General features: G+C 37.7%; 3 protein-coding genes across 3 annotated transcripts in view; 1 reads left to right on the top strand and 2 right to left on the bottom strand.

The window, feature by feature from the left end:
* Positions 1–14673, bottom strand: part of LOC140937635 (small ribosomal subunit protein eS17-like) — a 115661-nt gene extending 100988 nt beyond the window's left edge. The window contains exon 1 of the mRNA XM_073387192.1: positions 14669–14673. Within this exon, the coding sequence (XP_073243293.1) occupies positions 14669–14671 (3 nt within the window). The 5' untranslated portion in view covers positions 14672–14673. The remainder of the gene's footprint in view (positions 1–14668) is intronic.
* On the bottom strand, positions 3414–12685 carry LOC140937092 (protein prenyltransferase alpha subunit repeat-containing protein 1-like). Its single transcript, XM_073386625.1, has 8 exons — positions 12598–12685; positions 11223–11410; positions 10124–10196; positions 9188–9292; positions 8497–8671; positions 6822–6931; positions 5464–5562; positions 3414–4949 (listed from the first exon to the last, which is right to left on the bottom strand). The coding sequence occupies exons 1-8, from the start codon at positions 12678–12680 to the stop codon at positions 4508–4510; spliced, it is 1275 nt and encodes a 424-aa protein (XP_073242726.1). The 5' UTR covers positions 12681–12685; the 3' UTR covers positions 3414–4507.
* LOC140937634 (uncharacterized) lies at positions 12745–19470 on the top strand. The gene is made up of 8 exons (XM_073387190.1): positions 12745–13559; positions 14118–14261; positions 15084–15173; positions 15274–15405; positions 16116–16254; positions 16901–17086; positions 18137–18224; positions 18724–19470. Exons 1-8 carry the CDS (start codon positions 12750–12752, stop codon positions 18848–18850), a joined length of 1716 nt encoding a protein of 571 aa, XP_073243291.1. The 5' UTR covers positions 12745–12749; the 3' UTR covers positions 18851–19470.
* The last annotated feature ends 292 nt before the right edge of the window (positions 19471–19762 follow it).

The following is a 19762-nucleotide window of genomic DNA, read 5'->3' as shown; positions in this document are numbered from 1 at the left end:
ATGGACACGCTTGTAATTTACAATTGTAAAACTTTTATTAATTGACCCAAGGATCATGTCAGTCAGAATATGTTCCCACCGTCGACTAACTAACGCCTGGCCGCTCCCTACACCTGAGTTTTATCATCGGAGAAAACCTACAAAGTCAAATTACCTTTCGAGATCTTCTTCATCATCAAAATCTTCCTCATCTCCAGCGCCTTCATCCTGCGTATCGCCTTCGTCTTCTTCGTCGTCATTAACATCATCAGGAGCGTTGTTTTCGCTCAGGTCGTCTTCAGTTCTCTCGGTCTCGCTTGCATAACTCGCCTCATCCTTGTCCTGTATCTCGTCAACTGATTTTCTTTGGTCTTCATGTACATTTGAGGCTTGTGTTAGAGACACAATTAAAGCAACTATTAGGGCTATCAGAACAAGAGTCTTCATGGCGTTTTCTCTACTCACCCCACAGTAAGTTAAGCCGTAAGTAATGAAGGCTGTTGTGCTACTCTGAGTATGTTGCTCCGAAACTTCCTTTATAAAGGGGACTATGCGTTTGAATATTGATACTCAGTTGAGTACCAAAGTGGGCATCAAGGGCGTCAGTCCATAACCAATGTACCGAATACAATGATGACATCAACAATTTTATTATATACCAATAACAACACAGTATACTAAACGGATATTGTTCCATCATACTTTGTCTTGGGCTTGTGGTTAGAAAACCCAAGGCGGGTTCAGTATTTTTATCAGGATGAACATCTTTTAAAACTGCTGTCTTAAACTTCATGAGTGTGACAGTGGGTAAATTCGGGTATGAAATGCTGCTTTTTGGCACACCGAATTAAACAAGCCTTTTTCACCCGTTTACTAACTAAATAGACTAAAAGTTAACATTGGAGCTTTTATAGAGGCATGTGTCCGTTTCACAAATAAGGAAACTCTGTATACATCAGGATATATAGTATTGATTCCGGTCCTGAGGAGTATTTGCTTTACTTTTTTGGCTCCTTGTTTGGCATGAAACTTGCATGAACGGGCGTAATGTGGTTTTTAAATAATTTGTCTCCTGTGCCTAACCAATTGTATTTGTTTTTGTTAGATAAATAGCAACAACCGATTATAAAAATTAAACTAAGCTTGTAGGTTAGCGAGGAAAGGTAATGAGAAGGGTCTGAACAAGCCGCATGAGAAGGATTAAGTAATATAATCACAAGAGTAGAATTCATAAAACTCTGGAAAACAGTTCCTTGTGTTTAACAAATATTTCAAAATAATTTTGGCCAAGAATGACCATTCTAAGAGTCTTCTGTAGAAACCGAGTTTATTGGAGATCGTTTGTTGAGTAATTTTCATTTGAAGTTTCACTAGGTACGAAATGATCAAAGGCGAGTTATGTACTTAGCTAGACTACGAGTAGTCCCCCATTTTTCCTCAGGGATAGTAGAGTGAGCGAAACGCGAGCGCGCGTGAAAATTACCCCACGCGAGAAAAGGCGATACTATCCCTGAGGAAAAATGGGGACTACTCGTAGTCTAGTACTTAGCAGGGCCGGTTTAAAAACTTTCGGCTTCGCCTCGAGTTTTTAAACCTGATAATACACTCCTGTGAGTTTTTTTTTTTGAACGGCTTCAAAATCTCTGATATAGATCAACTCATTCTTGCACTAATATTTAGATTTGGGGTTATTTTGGTCTAAAAAATTGGACGTAAAGTTTAGCCGTGCCTTTTTCAGATATAAAAACACTCATTAAATATTAATTTCTTTTGTTTTTCTTTATGAATTATCAATGAGTTTTTGAATGTGCACGTAAACAGAGAGGGGATTCCCCTTTTGCGCTTTCTACTCTTCCTTTCGTCCTGCCCTTTTGCGCGCATGCGCCTGCCACGAGCGTCTTACATCATGCTACATTTCGACGCTTCGTTTAGGAGTACATGAATTGAAGAGTTTGGTATCCATCCGGGGACTCGGGTGATTTATTTTTTTAAATACACAAGTGTTGCTTTGGGATGTGGCTCAAGAAAGAAAGAAAGCTATGAAGAAAGAAGCATTATATGGCAACTTCTGTATCGGAATTGAAAGTACAACAGCACTTCCCTGAATACCTTAAATGGTAAATTTTATAATTTCGATCCCAGCCCTTGTTCACATGGGAGGATCAATGTACGCTATGGTTGTCAGCTCCCCACCCACCCTCCCCCTTCTTTTGTTGCCTCAAAGTTTACTGCATTTCAGTCACTATAATTCAGTACATAACGTTACTCACGCGTAATTCACTATTTACTGCTTTTAAAACAATGGGAACCTTTTTTTGTCCTGTTTCGACCTGTTTTAACATCTGCATATCTGCGTTTCCCTTTCACGTTGTATTCGACTTAAAAAGACCTAAAGCAATATCCTTGTGACTTGTGGCATAACCCTCTTAAGGCACTTCTAGACCAAGACACAGTATGATGTAACAATATACGCTAGGTATATTGTATTGTTATTGCCATCAGATAATAAAGTTGTATTTATTTCGTTGTTGTTATACAGTTATTAGGGACTTTAAGATCCAACGACGTGGACAGCAACGAGAACGGTCAAATAAACAATAGGTTTTATAAGCAAAACAACAACTTTTCACGTGCAGCACGTTTAATTTTTTTGTACATTTCTCTGCCCGTTTTTGCACGACTACGACGTAAAAACGCGTAATTTCGTGTTGTATGGAGGACGTAAACAAGCAACGACGAAATTTAATTTCTCTTTCTGTACTTGCATATGGTCCCTAAGAATTCAACTCCAGGACGGCTCGCCTACATTTGACAAAGTAAGTGGGTAGGGATAATTGCGACAAAGACTGAAAGAACGTAAATTCACTTTTTAAGCAACGTTCTCATTGCCGTCGCGTCGTTGGATCTTAAAGTCCCTATTGTTGTCATTAAATTGCGGTTGTTGTATTCGGTACATTTGTTTATTATTGGCGCAGTTGAGGCCCACAGCAAGTATTTGATCAAAAACTCCTTTGCATAAAGGGCACTTTCAGGGCTGTCAACTCCCGACGTATTCAAATATTGAGAATTGATAGGAAAGGGATGGTAGATGACGTCATAACGCAGGGCGCATGACGTCATTTGTGCATCAAATACTCTCCCATCCTCATGAATTTGCGATGACACAATCGCCCGACAAAGATGTCTTTGTCTTGTAACATATGACCTGACTGGTTTACTTCCCATCAATCACATTATTATGATGACATACCGGAGCCGTTTAGGAAGAAACGTTTAATTTAATGTGAACATTAAAATAGCTCAAACAACGCAAAATAGTTGAAATTTTATCGTCGGAAAGTCGAGTCTACTGAAGAAATGGCAAATTTCGGCGATTATCCGGGAGATTCAAACTCTAAGCTCGGAGACCGGGAGATACGGTCCAAAAAAGTCTGGAGTCTCCCGGATTATTCGGAAGAGTTGACAGCACTGTACTTTCCCCTGCCTGTCCTCCTGCTACATCTGCATATGAGCTTTTTCTTATTGACAGTCTATTGAATTTTTTTTCTATTATCAGCAGGGAATCTTTCTTTACTCTTTCACGAACCTATTTACAACGAAAAGCAAAGTTTTTTTGCATTTTTTCTTTATCAGCGATTGACACCCACATTTCTCACTTTCTAGAAATTTGTTTGTCTGTTTTCATTGAAGTTCGGTTTGTATTTCAGGACACAAAATTAATCCCATCGTCAAATCATGTTATTAAAAATAGCCTCTAAGGCCAATTATAAGCCGCAAGAATTCTTTAAATATCATTAAGAAATTTTGTTTATAGTAGCACCAGCCAAGTCCCATTTTCTCAAAAAATCCTTTGACTTAAAATCCCCTACAGTTAAAGAGCAAACTTATTGGCTACTAATAGAGTTCTTACAAATCTCAAAATGAGACGAATCTTTGGGGTACTGCATGAACCCTTCTTTAAGAATCGCTCATTTCTTAACATATAATTTTGAACAGTTATTGAGCCACACAAAAGCATTGTTTTCATTATTCTCTTCAACCTGCTTTTCGGTATAAATTGAAAATAAGAAGGCTTTAGTTTCTCTGTGGACGCGATTTTAAGGCATCACTGTTCGCTGTTTAACAAGCCCCTTCTCAGGAGCGCATCTTCTCTTTTTGGTCCACTCTCCATCTTGAGTATCTTTCACCGTTATTATCCTAAACAACGAATGGCTAGTATACCATTCTTTTCTACTAAACAAATAAACAATTATTTGTATTGTCTATACTCTTATAAGCCATAGCTCTCAAGTAAACATGGGGCGAGAAATCGCTCAGTTATTGTATATGAACACTGCACAAACAGGCTAAGGGAGAATTTTGGACTGAAAGGCCATGATACCTAAATATATAATACATCATCTTTAGAAATCACTGTATAAATAGAGTTAATTCATTTCTTTCATCCATTCATTTACGGTATTTATACTGGCCTGGTCGAGTTAACTTTACTGCAGGCGTTTTTATTCAGAAACAATAGCTTAGTTCACTACGATAATCCAGCCTCTGTTACTACTTTAGGTGTGAATGCAGCCCCATTGCAGTTCAACTGATGAGGTGTACTTCTTATCAATAACCACCGTTTGTAATTCAATGCACAACTCCGTTGTACCACCCCCTCGGGCCCTTTACACTCAGCAATGACACCGTCGCAAAACTTGAACTCAGAGGAGGCAGAAAGAGGTAAAAACGTGCCATCTGTTATAGGTGTCTTAAGTCTTGATCTTGACTTTGACTCTGTTAATATCTTAAAAGAGCTGCTCGCCAGCTCAAGTAACGAAGGAATGATAGATGGTGAAGTTCGTCTTGTAGTTCTGTTGATATTATCTGTATTACAATCCCCATTTCTTTCTGGACCGTTTGCTATTTCCCTAACGGTCTGCGGGCCAACATCTGGAAACCAATGGTTCGAAATGTGATATACGAATCGTCTGTGAAGGAAATAAAACACTTTTTTGGCCCAAATTTTACAAGGGAAGGAATTCAGTTGAAAGAATTTCCGCTTAAGAAATATTTTGTACAGTTGTACATGTAGCTCTTCTCTCATAAACGAGTCTTCAATGCTCCAGCACTGAAAATTATGTTCAACCATAAAACATGATAAAAGGCAATTTACTATCAAATTACTAAGAGACATGTCTGTGGTTGGAATTTTATTTCGATTTATTAAAAACTCCGCGAACCAGCTATATTCTGTGAAGAAGGATTTCCACTGTTGCGTAATTTTTACGCTCGTATGCTTTTATATTTTACTCTATTTTACTAACGCACGTAAAAACTACGCGACAGTGGAAATTCACCCCAACTTAAATAACAATCCCCGACTTGTTTGTAAGGCCAAAGTTATCCGTGTAAAAATTTAAGTCAGCAGAAACGAGTCAACGTAAATTAGAAATGACTGAAGCGGGCGTTAAATTTCTAAAACTAAGCAGATAAAAATCTCACCTATGATACCACAAAACTTCATGTCCAGGAAAAGTTAAAATAAGATCAGTGATGAATTCCACCTCTGACAGCAGTAAATGAACAACCTCACCTTTTGAACTGGATAAAAAAGAAATGAGTTTGAAGCCTACATGTTACAAAACGAAGGATGCACAATATAAATATCATTACAAATTATACCCTAAAACTTTTCATGTAAAAGATGAGGGGATGCAGGAAAAAGTTGCATCCTAAACTCTTTTAGTATTTGTTCGTAAAGAACAAACAAGGAGCATCGTTATAGTGCATTTATGGCAGAAGAACGAGTTAGAATCCTCCAAAGCACAATATACTCTTTATAAAGAAAACAGTACTAACTTATGACATTTTAGCTAGTAATTATTTTAGCTAGAGCCTAGCTATAGAATCTAAAATAACTGCAAACGTAGTCAACACGTCACATTTTCAGGTGTCAGAAAAAAACAAAAAAATATGCAAATGTACACAGGAACACAATATTAACAGCTGCACGATACAGACGTCTCTCTCCCTGATTTGGTTTGAGGGGAAGAGGCAGCTGTACAGAGGCTATAGCGCATGGCCTGTAAAAAAGTCGCATCCAGTCATCTGGGACGAGAGCATAGATAGTGAAGGCGTTTAATATGCCAACTTCAGTTCCAAGGTAATTTGTTAGAGCAGACATGAACAAAAGATTGCAATTTGACTTTTTTCTTTCATAATACATGTAATAATAATAATAATAATAATAATAATAATAATAATAATAATAATAATAATATAATAATGTCTTTATTCGTTCAATACAATACATATCAAACATTACGTAAATTATAAAAAAAGACTAATAAAGGTGCTTGACGGCTGATTTTCTAATGGGACATTTTTTAGCCTTTTTGACTGTCGTTTTGTGTTTACACCTAACTTTTTTCTCTTTAATAAATGAGTAACGAAAGAAAGATTAGCACTTTCACATATACAGTTAAACCTTGCTTTACGGACACCCGCTTAGTATGGACACCTCATTATTATGGACAGTTTGCTTTGTCCTTTAAGCCGTTATATGGACACTTTCTATGACCTTCTCAGTGTCCATATTAAAGTGGTTTGACCGTACAGAGAATGCTAAATTCACGACATCAGCCTGATTGAAATCAATAAATTTTAATAAAATCTCTGATTACTTTCTACTTTTAGTAAGAATTTCTCATAGTGCTAAATTGTATTCAAACTAAGCCCATTAAAAAAACTACTTTAAAAATGTTCACTGTTTATATTAGGTAACTGACTAAAGCACACACTTAATGACTGCAAACATTTCATAAGATGTCTGTAACTCAACGCCCTGTTTTCCTTCTTACCATACATTCTTAAGGTGTCTAAGGAGGAGCTGGCGATGATGGAAACAGCAGTTATCAGAGATATGACTCTCTGCCCAAGCTCTGATGCCTTGAAGTTCACAAAACAGTTTCTGAGATAAAAATAAAAAGCATAAATGAACTAAGAACGATGTATGACGACATGCATGTATAAGTTAGAAGAGACAAGAGGAACCAAGGTTCATTCATTATTATCTTAGGACTTCCCTTCTTTAAAGGATGTGTCTTCCTCAGTGTACAATATTAAGGGATAGGGAAATCAGAGAGAGCTGTACATATATAAATATATTCATAACTTTTCACTCCAAAAAAAGGAAAAAAGCAGATCATTTGACAGGGAGGGGTGGGTAGGGAAGTAAGGAAGGAAGAACAGGAACTCATCATCATTACACAGCGGTCAAACGAGTGAAATTTGCAAAAGTTAAGCGAAATACTTCAAAGTTAAGGTTGCTACTTTCACTATCGAAAGTTTAGGGTATTACCAACATCCGGTTAGTTTACTAAACTTTTTAAAAGTTTACTAAAAAAGTTCTAAGTGATTGAAAACCGATGCAGACGTTATTATCGGTGCCATTTTCAAACATGGTTCTCTTTTAGCGCGAAGCGTTTTCAGCGAAAAAAGCTCAAAATTTTGAGAAAAATGGAAAGATAGTTATGTTGACTAACTGATTTATACATCTTTGCCCATTTTTCTCTAACTGGTAAATGAAATCCCAGCAATAATAAACAAAAATAACGATTTAGACGTTTGACCGCGGTGGTCATCATCATAGGCCTCCATCCATTGTTGTGAGATGATGGGAGAATAGTAACTGAACCTAAAAAATTGTCTACCATCTTTTCAATTTGATCACCTGAAAGCACAGAAAATATTCTGAGCCCCAGATGAGAATCCAAGTCACGACACCCTAGTTCTAGACTGGATGCTCTAACCACAGAGCTACTGGAACTCTATGATGAACATGGTCAAATCTACTGATGTTCCTTTAATTTTCTGATACATTTCTTATGTTTTTGTCTTGTTCTAAAACACAGTACAGTGGTCGTCCTAAGGGAAATATTACCCTTTATAAAGATACTTTCCAATTATAATCAGTGATCAATCAGGTGGATCAATCTAAATTAAATTCCATGATTGATTAAGAAATCTCAGCTGATTCCCGGAACCCAGGCTAAGGTCAAGGCCCTGTTAGGGTAAAATTCTGATACACAACAGGGCCTTGAAACAGCGACATAAGACTGGATGAAATGGCGACAAACAACATAAAGACGGGTTAAAAATCAAAAGGCACAGGCTTGCTCCTCAAACTGCGAAACAAACGTATTTGAAATTTAGACTAAGGACATACATACCTACCTAAGAGGGCCTAAGGGTAGTACTGAGTTGCTTAGGACATGTTTCATGTACTTTACCCTTTAAACCCTAAGATCAACATTTGAATTCTCATTTGCTGTTCCTATTCATTTCCTACAGAAGTAGTGGGGAGAAGTTGATAAAATATCAAGCAAATTCATCTTCTGTGATAATGTCCCTTTTTCTCATGACCACTCTGTTTTACAAAGCACTGATATTACAAGGAGAAATTTGATGCTGATCACTCTTAGGGCTTAAAGGGCTAAGACGTTTGTGTGTTAGACATATATGAATTCAAATTACCTTTTTCTTATCATACATGAATCGATCCACCAGCCACGCCCTGTGACTCCATGCAGTGTAGTTATCAGCATAACACTCAGCAGCGCGAAGGGTGATAGCCAACTCAGTCCTTAAATAACTCTGGATAAATTCACCCTGTCCTTTATGCTTCTCAAGTTGAACTATTGTCCACTTCCTAAATATAAAATAAAAATCGGTCAGCAAATAAAATCATGTATTTGGATTTGGATTACATATCGTAACTTATCCTGAACATCATCATCATCATCATCGTCATCATCATCATCATCCACCAGCAGGGCCACAGGGCTCACACAGACTTTTGGCATAGACGAGGCAAGATCCGTGATCACCAAGGTATTAGCTGCACAAGACCAAAAATCTTTTAAATCAAGACGCTTTTATGCTGACAAGTTTATTTTTCAGAATAAATTTTGACATAAGGAACATCAATATCAAGAAAACTCAGTATCATTCAACGAGTGATTTTTTTGTCAATTAAAGTTGTTTTTTTTGTTAGTTGTTTTGTTTTTATCATTATTTAGGATTAAAACCTTGACGAGGCAAGTACCTTGTCTTGCCTCTTGCTAGCTAAAGCATTTACTAGTCAATTATAATTAAGACTGGGGGAATAAGTCTAAAGTCCATCACAACACTGCCATGAATTTGCTGTAAAAGCTGCAGCTCTCACCTATGACTAAATGTCTCTGCACTTCTTGGGTGCTTTGAAAGAACAACACCTGAAAACTTCCAGTCATCAACTAAATTCAGGACACCAGAGGTGATCATTTCCTTCCTAGTCACCACAAAAATAAGAAGAACAAATCAAGATGGGGTGAGGAAAGTATGAAGCAACTTTATTTACCATCAAACATGCATATTTGACAGAAACAAAAATGAATAAATGAATGAAGGAATGGAGGGACAAGTGAAAAAATGACTTAAAAAGCAAAGAAAAAATGAATGAACAATTTCAATAAAGGTCTTGATATCCACCTCTGTAGCAAATTAACTAGGATAATATTAAACAAAACCAAAAACAACAAGCTATTAATCAATTACATTTTGAATACAGGATCTGTAATCCGAGGATTTTAGAGGTATCATCATTATTTAGGTAAATATAAAGTTTTACCATTAATTGTTAAGTTGATAAAGGGAGTTTTTTGAATGAATAAATGAGCAAACGAGCCAGCAAGTGAGTGAGTGACTGAAAACTCAGTGAATGAATGAATGAATGAATAAATAAATGAGTGAGTGAGTGAGTCAGAGAGTGAACAAATTAATAAATTATTAATAAGCTCACTGAGTAATAAAACACATAAATCCAAAATAACTTTAGTCATTCAAATGGAAGTAAAGAAATGTTGCAAGTTGAGGCAGGTCATCAGGAAAAATTGTGTGATATCTCAAGGTGACTACATAAAAAAGGAAATTGGCAATGGTCAAGCCAAGCCCAGACCTTGTCTAAAAGTTAAAAAAAATTGGTATCTCTTTTAAAATGGGTAAAAAAAACTTTGGTTGGACTTTCAGCAGCTTGTGATAAAGATTACAGTAGCATGGTGGGATGTGCTACTACAGTCTGTAGCTCAAGGCTAATCAGGCTTTTTTAAGTCTAGTATCCTACCTTGCATTCCAGGCTGTATAACATTCAGCATTCACCAACAGAACAGCTCTACTAAGTTGAACAGATTCTGTGACTAAAAATGAAAAGTAATTTGTAATTTTATGATAATTACATACTAGGAAAAAAAAGTTCCATAATGCTTCAAAAACAAGCAAAAAATGTAAGAATTCCAATGTAAGATGATGTTGTTACAAAGACAGAAAAAAAACATTTTCTTGAAAAAAAGGAAATTCAAGGGTGGATTTCTTGGCATTGAGATCTATTAATGGGTGTTATGTTTCATTGCAAAGCTTAAATCTGGATTTCAAAATTAAGTCCAGATTTCCCAATAGAAAGCACCCTTAGATGTACACTGGAGCTGTATCAGTTTGTGGTTATGGCTCAGTCAATTGCAAGCCTACCCATTCCCATCGCATCCCCCCTTCAACAAGAAATTTGTGGGGTAATTGTCATCTATGGTTTAGCCAGGTGGGGAGTATTGGCCAAATTTCAATTTCACATGCACTACTTCATTTAACAATGCAAAAAATGTTGCAAAAAGTACCTTATATACACAATCCAGGGCTAGAGGAAAGTGTCAATCTACCTACATTACAGGGATAATGAGTAGTATACATGCACTGTGGATTTGAGATTTTTCAATGTAGCTTCTTTCAATGAAATAAAAAGCCTTGTCCCTGGGGTGGTGCATTTGCAATAGTTTTTACCTGCATAGTGGGATCTGTGTATAAACCTACTGGCCTTATCATGGGACATTAGCAGCCTTCCCAAAAATGGGAAAATGACATATACCCAACAAATGCCTGGGCAGGTGAGAGGGAGTAGATGGGCACAGTAAGAAATGACTCAGCCATTATGGCTTGATAGGTATACATGCCCATAGGTCAGTTGATTCTCAATTTCTTTTGTCTTCTAGCCATACCTATTCATGAATTAGAGTGAGGAGACTAAAGAAAATCAAGAATCACCCTAGTAAGAACTTGCGCCTTGAAAATGAGGCATTAATTAGAGCTAATTATCATGAAAACAAAACTAAATTTGCCACAATTTTGGAGTAAAATGTACAAGTATTATGCCTCAGAAATAAAAAAAAAATCACCTGACAAGTTACAGTCCTTCTTGCCTTTGATACGACTCCTAATAAGCTTGTTATAAGCAAACAGAAAAAGAGGTTTAATACACCATGACTTGATCCCAAGCTTATGGCTGACAATAATAAATGGATCTTCTTTCTCATCATTGTGTTCCTCTTGACAGTGCATACATGGTATGATGTCAATTTCATCACTGAAAAAAAAGCATATGAAATTTCAAAATTTCAAAATTCCTTCAAATTGGGATAGCGGTAAAAAAGGGACCTTAAAATACACCCTTTCTTACCCTGTGGGTACGGCTAGGCAAATATGTTTTTCACATAGCTATAAAAAAGGCAACCATAGTTTACCAGATGTGGTAATGGTATCACAGGTCCAAAGGGTAGCCTAGCCGTTTCTCTGGGTAAGCGTTAGATAACATCGAGTGAAGCCAGATTGGACACCTTATGAATTTTACACAACACATTATTTCCATAATGGAACAAGACTGGAATGTAGGATGAGGCTAGAATAGCTGAAGAAACCAAAACTACAGAGCGCCAGTTATGGAGAGAACACAGAAGAGAGTTAAGCACTGGTCTGCAGTGATTAGGGTTAAGCACTGAACTAAAAACGATTAGCTTTCAAATATTGTAATGGGGTACGGCATATAAAAGGACATGTATATTTTAAAAATTATTGGATTTGGCAGCTAGTCCTCAATGGTGTAGTGGATATGGATGTAGGCTATAAAGCAAGTGACCCGGGTTCAAAGCATTACAGTGGATTTTTTCTATTTCATTTTATATTACACAGTAAAGTTGGACTTAAGTTGTTCTTCATGTAATTTTACTGAAAGAAACAATCTAACTTCAGCCGATGTTATCTAATGCTAACCGTTTCTCTGGGGTAAGAAGCAATCTACCAGTATTTACAGCCAGTCGGGTACAGGTAATTTACCCATATTCATACATGGAGACTTTGTATCTTAGAGTCTCTAATGAACACTGGCCATGTAACTTCCTTGGGTGTTTTTGTGGTATTAATAAAAAATCAACGTAAAATTGTAAAGGTATGCTACTTATTGTGAAAACCTAAAAATAATAAAAAATAATAAAAATGATGACAAAGTATGGCGGCCCTTTCGTCGGCTATGATTCTTTTCACGTTTCAGTAAGATAAAAGGCTAAAATAATTTTAAATCCCAGAAAGAGCGCATGAATACATGTAGAGACACGTTCAGTGACGTGTTAATAAAGTGATGAAATTTTAAAAGAAAAAGAACATTAATTTTATAACTTCATACTACCAAAAGTCACTCAAAAAACTACCCACATCTCAAAACATTAAATTCATAGTATGAAAGAAAAGAGGAGGAAAAACATAAGTTCACTGACTTACATTTCAGGATCCACGATAAAGGCCTGGTTTAAAGAGCAGAATAACTTTTCCCCAAGGTCAACAGAGCAACAAGTGGCCGCCATCTTTGTTATTCTTTAATTGGTAACCAGGCTTTAAGGACTTAGCTGCCTAGCTTTTTGGCGAAATTCAAAATGGCGGACGGTGCACGCTTTCCAGCAGCACATTTTCAGTCTCATAATCAGCACAATTTATCGTCTTTGCCCACTGAAAATCCTTATTTTCATCCCAAATATCCAGGAATGCCTCCTAATTCGTTTTCACCACAATCGAATCACTCATTAACGAATTTTGTGCGAGGAAATTTTCCACAAATGATTCCAAGAGGAGATATCATGCATTCTGATCTTCAGTTGCCTTCACGATTCCCTCATAACCACATCAACTTGCAACAAGAAAAGCATCCAATGGCCATACAATCACCGCAGATTACAAGACATCCGTTACCATCCGGTCAGTTTATCAATTCAGAAAGACAGCTGGCAAACTCAAGTCCTAGTAATTCTCTAGCTTTCCCTCCTCCTGGACAATTGCCGTTTCTTCAAAGCAACAGTCAAACAATGAGCAGTGATATCTCGCAAATGGCAAAATCGTCTTCATCTTTTCCATCTGGTGGACCGCAACTATCACAGACTAATTCTTTTCAAACTGCCATCCATGGACCATTGGGACCTGTGCAACATTTTCCGGAGACTTTTCCACCCTCATTTTCAGGGCCCATAACAGTACCTCCACCATTAACACCCATGCAATTTTCCCCTCCTTTGCCAGGCAATTTGTCAGTACCAACGGTGGCTTTGGCAGCATGTTCTGCTAATCAACCTCAGGTGAATGCAGGAGTTACAGCACAAGAGACAACAAGCCAAGGGTGGATTAATCAGTTTTTAAGAGAAAGAGGACTTGTGAAACAGGAAAAACAAGCAGAGCCACACAGCCATTTAAAGGTTTACCTTTTTTAACTTTTAAAACCTCTTTCACAGGTGATAAAGGAGTCATTTTCTTTACATATGATTCCTCAAAGAAAATGAAAACTTTCATTTGAATGTTGGCGAAGACTGGGAAGCATTCACATAGATTGTTTGGTTGTAGAAAGTGTACTTTTCTTGATTTGAGTAGGTTTATAAGGATCTTGGCTCATGCTCTCCATTGGATTCACCCTGTAGCATTGAGTGATTGTCAAAACAATGAGCCTTTGTTATGGTGGTTGTGTAAGATACCTTTCTGGGATTCAGTCTTGAGATTTTACACATTTATACTTTCATCTTCAAGTGAAAAACAATTTCCATGGGACTAAATTACACTTGCAAAAGTTTTATCAAATTGACCCCAGGTGTCATTGGTTAATAATTAACCCAACAACACCCAGACAGTACCAGCATCCTACATGTATCTTGGAGGTAAAAGCTTGTGAATTCTTAACCCTGGATTGTAAAGAAAGGCGTCCTCTGCAGGAGGTATTAATATTCTTTGCTTATTGTTTTGTTCTTTTATATTTTTTGCAGTTATATGAAGCTAAACAGCTCATGACAGATTGGCTGCAGCTAATTGCAGAGTTGTCACTTCAGAGAGATAAATTGGCTGCACTTGCTTCACATCACAATGAAATGGAATGGGTAAAAGAAATAAACAGGGCTCAAACATTAAAGGTCAGTAACTAAAAGGATACATTGAAACCTTGAGGAATAATACCCCACCCTTTATCATAGCTCCTGCGGAGATACCAGAAAATGTAGTTGCTTGCGAAAGGTCAAGGATAACCAAAATCTGACATTTTAAATAAGGCAGAATCTAATAGAGCAAATTTAGAGCTCAATGAAACCGTGAACCGCTAATAGCATGTAGCCTTTTTATAGTCCCTGCTTAATAAAGCATTATAAAGTCTTAAGAACAAAGAATGCTACACCAAAGGAGGAAGCATCTTAATTTCATCCCGTCATCGGCATGTGAAAACTGAACAGTGTGGCAGAGAGTACATTTGTTGATGTAAGATCTTAAAGAGAAGTGTTCATCTAGAGAAGTCCAGTTATAATGGTGGTTTTTAGAGGAAAATTGCCATCTTGAATTCTCAGCTGACCAGAAATTAGTTGCCATTCTACAAAGCAAAGGTTTAAAGCTTGATGCTAGACTGAGTAGAGTAAGCGACCCTTAGGTTGTAAAGCTACTGAAGCAGAAAGCTCTGCTGTGCCCTTTCACAGTCAATACCCCCTCATCTTCATTGACTATAATATAAAATTTTCTTTGTTAATAATGTTTAATTATTTTGACACCACCATTACCACTGCTGTCATCATCATCATCATCATCACCATCATCATTATTGTTAATGTCATTATCATCATCATCATCATCATCATCTAGAGCGGTCACCATCCTTCTTTTGCAGTAATTGGGCCGGTATTCCCTGTTTATGTTTGTCTTGTTTAAAAACCTTTACAAAATCTTATCAAGAAACTTTTTTTCTTCTGTAGGCTAGGATTGAACAGATTCAAGCTCAGTTCTCCTCCTCTGAAGAAATTAATCATCTAGAACAACAAGCAGTGAAAAGAAAGAAAAAACGGGTGAGATGAAGATGAACTCAGTTGGTTTTATTTGGAAGGCTACCATATTACACTACAATTTCACTTGGTTTGCTAATAGGATAAGTTGGTTATTTTTTAGGAGTGGCAGAAAAAGAGAAGAAAAGAAGAGCATGTGCTGAAAAAGGAAGCTGAGGACAGAAAGAAGGTTCTGCATGAGAAAATTGATGAATGGAGGTCACAAATAATAGCAGAGGATCAAGCCAAACGAAGAGTAATCAATTTACTGTTACTTTTTTATGTTTGTTCACCTTTTTAATAGTTTTTCTCTTCCCCTGTGCCGGGTGTCCTCTGCCTGATGTTAAATTTCATTTCTAAAAGGGAAGTAAACCATGTGAAAGGATCATCAAAGAGTTTTCACATGGCAGCGTGCAAAGACCGTCGTGTCTGATAGCCTGGGGCTAGTGGATTTTGCTATCGGGTTAGTTATTTTTGTTCTTCACTTGCCCGATGGGCAAATGCTATTTTTTTGGGGAAATTCAAATTACAGGAGGATTGTAATCAATCCTGCTAATCAAAAAGGGTTTTGGGGCTAGTTGAAATGACTTGTGGGCTAGTACATGCTAACTATAGCTTGCCCGAATGGCAGGCTGTAAAACTCACTTTCTTTGCACCCTGCATGGAGAGTCACACCATGAGGTTTCATCCTCAGACTCAAAAATTTCAATCAGGCATAGCAGAGCGAGCAAACTACAAGAGCGCATTTGAAAATTGCCAGCCAATGGGGAAGCAACAAGTGGAGGAAAGAGAGAAAGTATTTTGCATGCTCGGCTATTATCCTTGAGCTTTTGAACAAAAAAAAAACTGAGTGTAAATCCATCTTTTCAAAACAGCAACAACAACAACAACAAAATACACTTAATGAACTACTGCGTTATATTAGCCTAGACATACGCGTTAATTTCCTTCTAAATGCATTTATAGGCCGAGTTGATGAAACATGAAGCAGGTGGAGTACTGGGAGAAGTGAAAAGGAAACAAACAGAAGCTACAAAAGCTCTTGACCTCTTAAAGGCGTTGAGAAAGCTACGGGAGGCCAGAAAACAAGAAGCTGAAGTAAAAGGTGATTAGTACAACAATGTATAAGAATATGCTTCATTCAGAAATGCTTGATGATTGGCTATCCAGTGGACAAGTGTTAGGTAACTGAGTTAGACACTGGATAGGGATTCATCAAGTAGGTACCACTGTCCACAGAGTACCCTGTGAACAATACGACCGTGTTTTACCGAGTAGCACCAAGTCTTGACAACATTTCAGAATGAGAGAGCGTCGCGAATAGGATTCGTGGGAAGTTTTCGTTCTCTCTTCGCAAAGAATTAAGTTGGAGAGTTTTAAGGTTAATTTAACCCGTTATCACGCAAAAAAACAATGCGCCAGTAAAGTGCTGAGACTTCACGTCCTACTAGAAGTGGCATCATCAGAAACCAATCTCCAAGCATTATTCGGCCTTTCTTGCAGGGCTTTTATCAAGGGAGAAGCTCGAAACAATTTTCAGGGCGAAAGCGTGTCCGTTTGGAAAGTTTGCTTTGCTTTTTGAGATACCAAAACTAAAAAGAAAACAGGCAGGCCATAAAGACAAGTTCACTTTAAAGCTCATTGTGAAGCATTCTTTTAGAGAAAGTTTAGCTGCTATTTTTCAGGAAGGACGAATGTCGCCGCCAGTCTCTATTTAAACGCTTTCTCTTGCTTTTTTTCTTTTGATCTAGGCGTTTATGTCAAGCCTACTGAAGAAGAAAATCGAAAGTTTGATGAAAGAGTGAAATGGCTGGAGAATGTGATGGCCCCAAGACGAGAACTATACGAGGCGGAAGAAAAGACACTGAGAGTCATGCTAGCTGAGGAGGAGGAAGAGAAAGAGAAAGAACGACGGGAAAATGAAAGAAAAAATCAAGGTACTGGTCCTTCTAGCTTTAGTAGGCGTGTGTATACTTGAAAAGATATTATTTACCTATATATTTCGGTACCTTACTTGGAATACACAGATTCCAGAATAAAAAACAAACGGTAGTTAACAGTCCTTGACTAAAGCAAAAGGACAGACGAAGATACATGTACAGACAAAAAATGCTACTTCAGTGGAGCAAATTAAAAAAAAAATGGTCACAAGTTAGGATTAACTGGAAGAATGAAAGATGGCAAATTTTAAGCTCGGTGCAGGGGAAACAAATGTGAAAGTGAAATGATCAGCATGTCACGAGCGTGGAACAAGGAAAAAATCTGAGTCCCCGACAGGATTCGAAGAGAAAGAGAGGGAGGTCATAGGTTCGAATCCTGTCGGGGTTTCAGATTTTTTCTTTGTCCCACGCTCGTGACATGCTAATCATTTCACTTTCACAAGTTAGCATTACTTTGTAGACCAGCAAACTGTAAACGAACCGATCAAAACCGAAGTGAAGGTCGACCTGATCTATCATTAGGCGACATCATCGGAGAACGGAAAAAAAAACAATAGTTATAGATCAGCAAAACAACAACTCTGCAATTTTTTTGTACATTTCCTTGCCGTCACTGCACGACTACGAGGTGCAAATCCCTAAACTCACGTTTTGTGGTTGACGTGAACACGAGACAAAGACTTTCTTTTTCTTTTCCTGAACTTCGATACAGTTCCTTAAAATTCAACTCCAGAAAAATTTGCCAACATTTTACTAATCGATCGAGATGGAATAAGTGCGATAAAGTTTGAATCAGCGCGAATTCAGTATTCAAGTGACGTTATCGTCTTCGTTGCTTAAGCTACCTATTTATAATTGTCACTTCTGTCATTACAGGCTGCAGCTGCACTCCAATTATGTACAGTTTGCTCGCTTACGTAGCTATAAACAGTGCCCGTATCTTATTGAGTATTATCCGAGGCGGAAATCAGGGCTTTAAGCATTAATTCTCAAAATATTTTTTCTCGCTTACAATGTACACTCACTTGTTCTCTTTCTTTCGTCCAGCATCTCTAGGATTGTCTGACCCAATGGACTGGTTTCGCAGCTATTACAAACAAGGCGAACACAGTGTACAGTCCTTGCTGCAAATAAGGTACTGCCACCAAAAATGTACCTTTATATGTCGTAGATAAAATAATTTCTCAAGTCAAACCAGTGTTCAACCTAGTTTGCCCGCAACCGGCAACGGCTTAACTGTCCGTAGGTTTATCTGTACTTTTATTTCCTGCTTTAGTTTAGTCTCCTGTTTTACTTTCTGTCAACCTCGTATTTCCAGCCTATTCTTTCGTGGTAAAAATTTAGAAAAAGCTCTCTTTCTATATTTGTCCGTCATTTTTAAAGTTTTCGAAAAAATAAACAACGCCAACATTGTAATGTTAGCTGACTTAGCCAGGGAAAGTGCTAGGACGTTTAACCTGTAGGTAATCGTGACTTCAGTGATGGAATTGTATGCAAGATGCCGTGCCATGCATGTTGTTGACAGTGTTGATAGAAGAAACTGCCTGTGAGTCTTACGTGTAAATTTTGCTTCTTTTTTTTTTGCGAATTCATGAAGTGTGTTGTAAAAGTGACGAATGTTTTCCTTCCTCCAGGCGGCAATGGGACGCTTTCTTGGTCCCCGACACGTTCCCTGGCGCCTCCCGTATCCCTGATGGAATTGTGACTCCGGTAGAGCCTTCATCGGATTTATGGGCGACAGCGATCATTGACAAGGGGTAGAAACAGGAACAATAAGTACAGTACCATGTTGGTGCAAAAAATTAAGTGCTTTTCTTCACCACATTCAGCTGTGGCCTGTAGAAAGCATCCAGCGGCAAGGTGACGATTTGTAAAACTCCATTTAAGGGCAAGTGCCACAAAGAAGTGATGATCACGCTTTCTAGTGGAAGTGAAAATAGTGGCAACCAAGGCCTCCAAGAAACATTGAAGCGAACATTACGAGACGTATCTCTCTGTGAACTGTGAATTGCAATGGCGTTCTATTGTTGAGTGCGATGACACATTGTTTTGGTCCAAGGTATTTGCCTTCCAAACTAATGTAAGATCGCCGTGAACGGAAGGTTGTCAGGACCACACCTTCGTGACGAGATGATTCAGTATTATATTTTTGTATCATCATACCTATCTGCAGGTAAAGTTTTGTGAAGAGAAAAAAGTAAAACAAGAACAAAAATATTGGTGTCTATAGTGCATACCGGTATTGCAAGGATTCAACGCATAGGAGCCACTTGTAATCTTAGATGGTTTGTCCGTGTGCCTTTTTGCAGAAGTGTTCGAACTTCAAGTAAGTAGTCGAAGTTAAATTATCGAAAGAAAAAGAAAGAAAACGAATTCTCTAAAAAACAGCTGGGTTTGTTTGTTTTTGTTTTCCATTTTAATTATTCACTTAGGACTTTATAACACTTTTATTCCCAGAGCCCTCTAAGGTGACATGAAAAGTAATTCCATCTTTTGAGTCTGTGCCGGGATGAAATCCTGTGCTGTGACCTTTCAAAGCAAAATTCTTTGCTAGCACTTTCACATGGTACTATTTACTACGCAACAGGCTCTAACTTTGGATTCTGTGTAGCGTGCAAAGAAAGTAGTGTCTGATAGCCCGGGGCTAATGGATTTTGCTATCGCGCTAGTGAA

This window comes from Porites lutea, chromosome 5 (assembly GCF_958299795.1).
Source record: "Porites lutea chromosome 5, jaPorLute2.1, whole genome shotgun sequence".
Lineage (NCBI taxonomy): Eukaryota > Metazoa > Cnidaria > Anthozoa > Scleractinia > Poritidae > Porites > Porites lutea.
Note: the sequence above shows the minus strand (reverse complement) of the source record. Positions and strands in the feature narration are given on the sequence as shown.

Excerpts from the sequence above, each read along its gene's own strand:
- LOC140937092 (XM_073386625.1), bottom strand. The coding sequence starts at position 12,680 with ATGGCGGCCACTTGTTGCTCTGTTGACCTTGGGGAAAAGTTATTCTGC. Across the intron at positions 8,672-9,187 it reads GCAGAGACATTTAGTCATAG|GAAGTGGACAATAGTTCAAC; the intron begins GTGAGAGCTGCA and ends TTTTATATTTAG. Across the intron at positions 5,563-6,821 it reads AGACACCTTAAGAATGTATG|TTCAAAAGGTGAGGTTGTTC; the intron begins GTAAGAAGGAAA and ends TTTTTTATCCAG.
- LOC140937634 (XM_073387190.1), top strand. The coding sequence starts at position 12,750 with ATGGCGGACGGTGCACGCTTTCCAGCAGCACATTTTCAGTCTCATAAT. Across the intron at positions 13,560-14,117 it reads AGCCACACAGCCATTTAAAG|TTATATGAAGCTAAACAGCT; the intron begins GTTTACCTTTTT and ends TATTTTTTGCAG. Across the intron at positions 15,174-15,273 it reads TGAAAAGAAAGAAAAAACGG|GAGTGGCAGAAAAAGAGAAG; the intron begins GTGAGATGAAGA and ends GTTATTTTTTAG.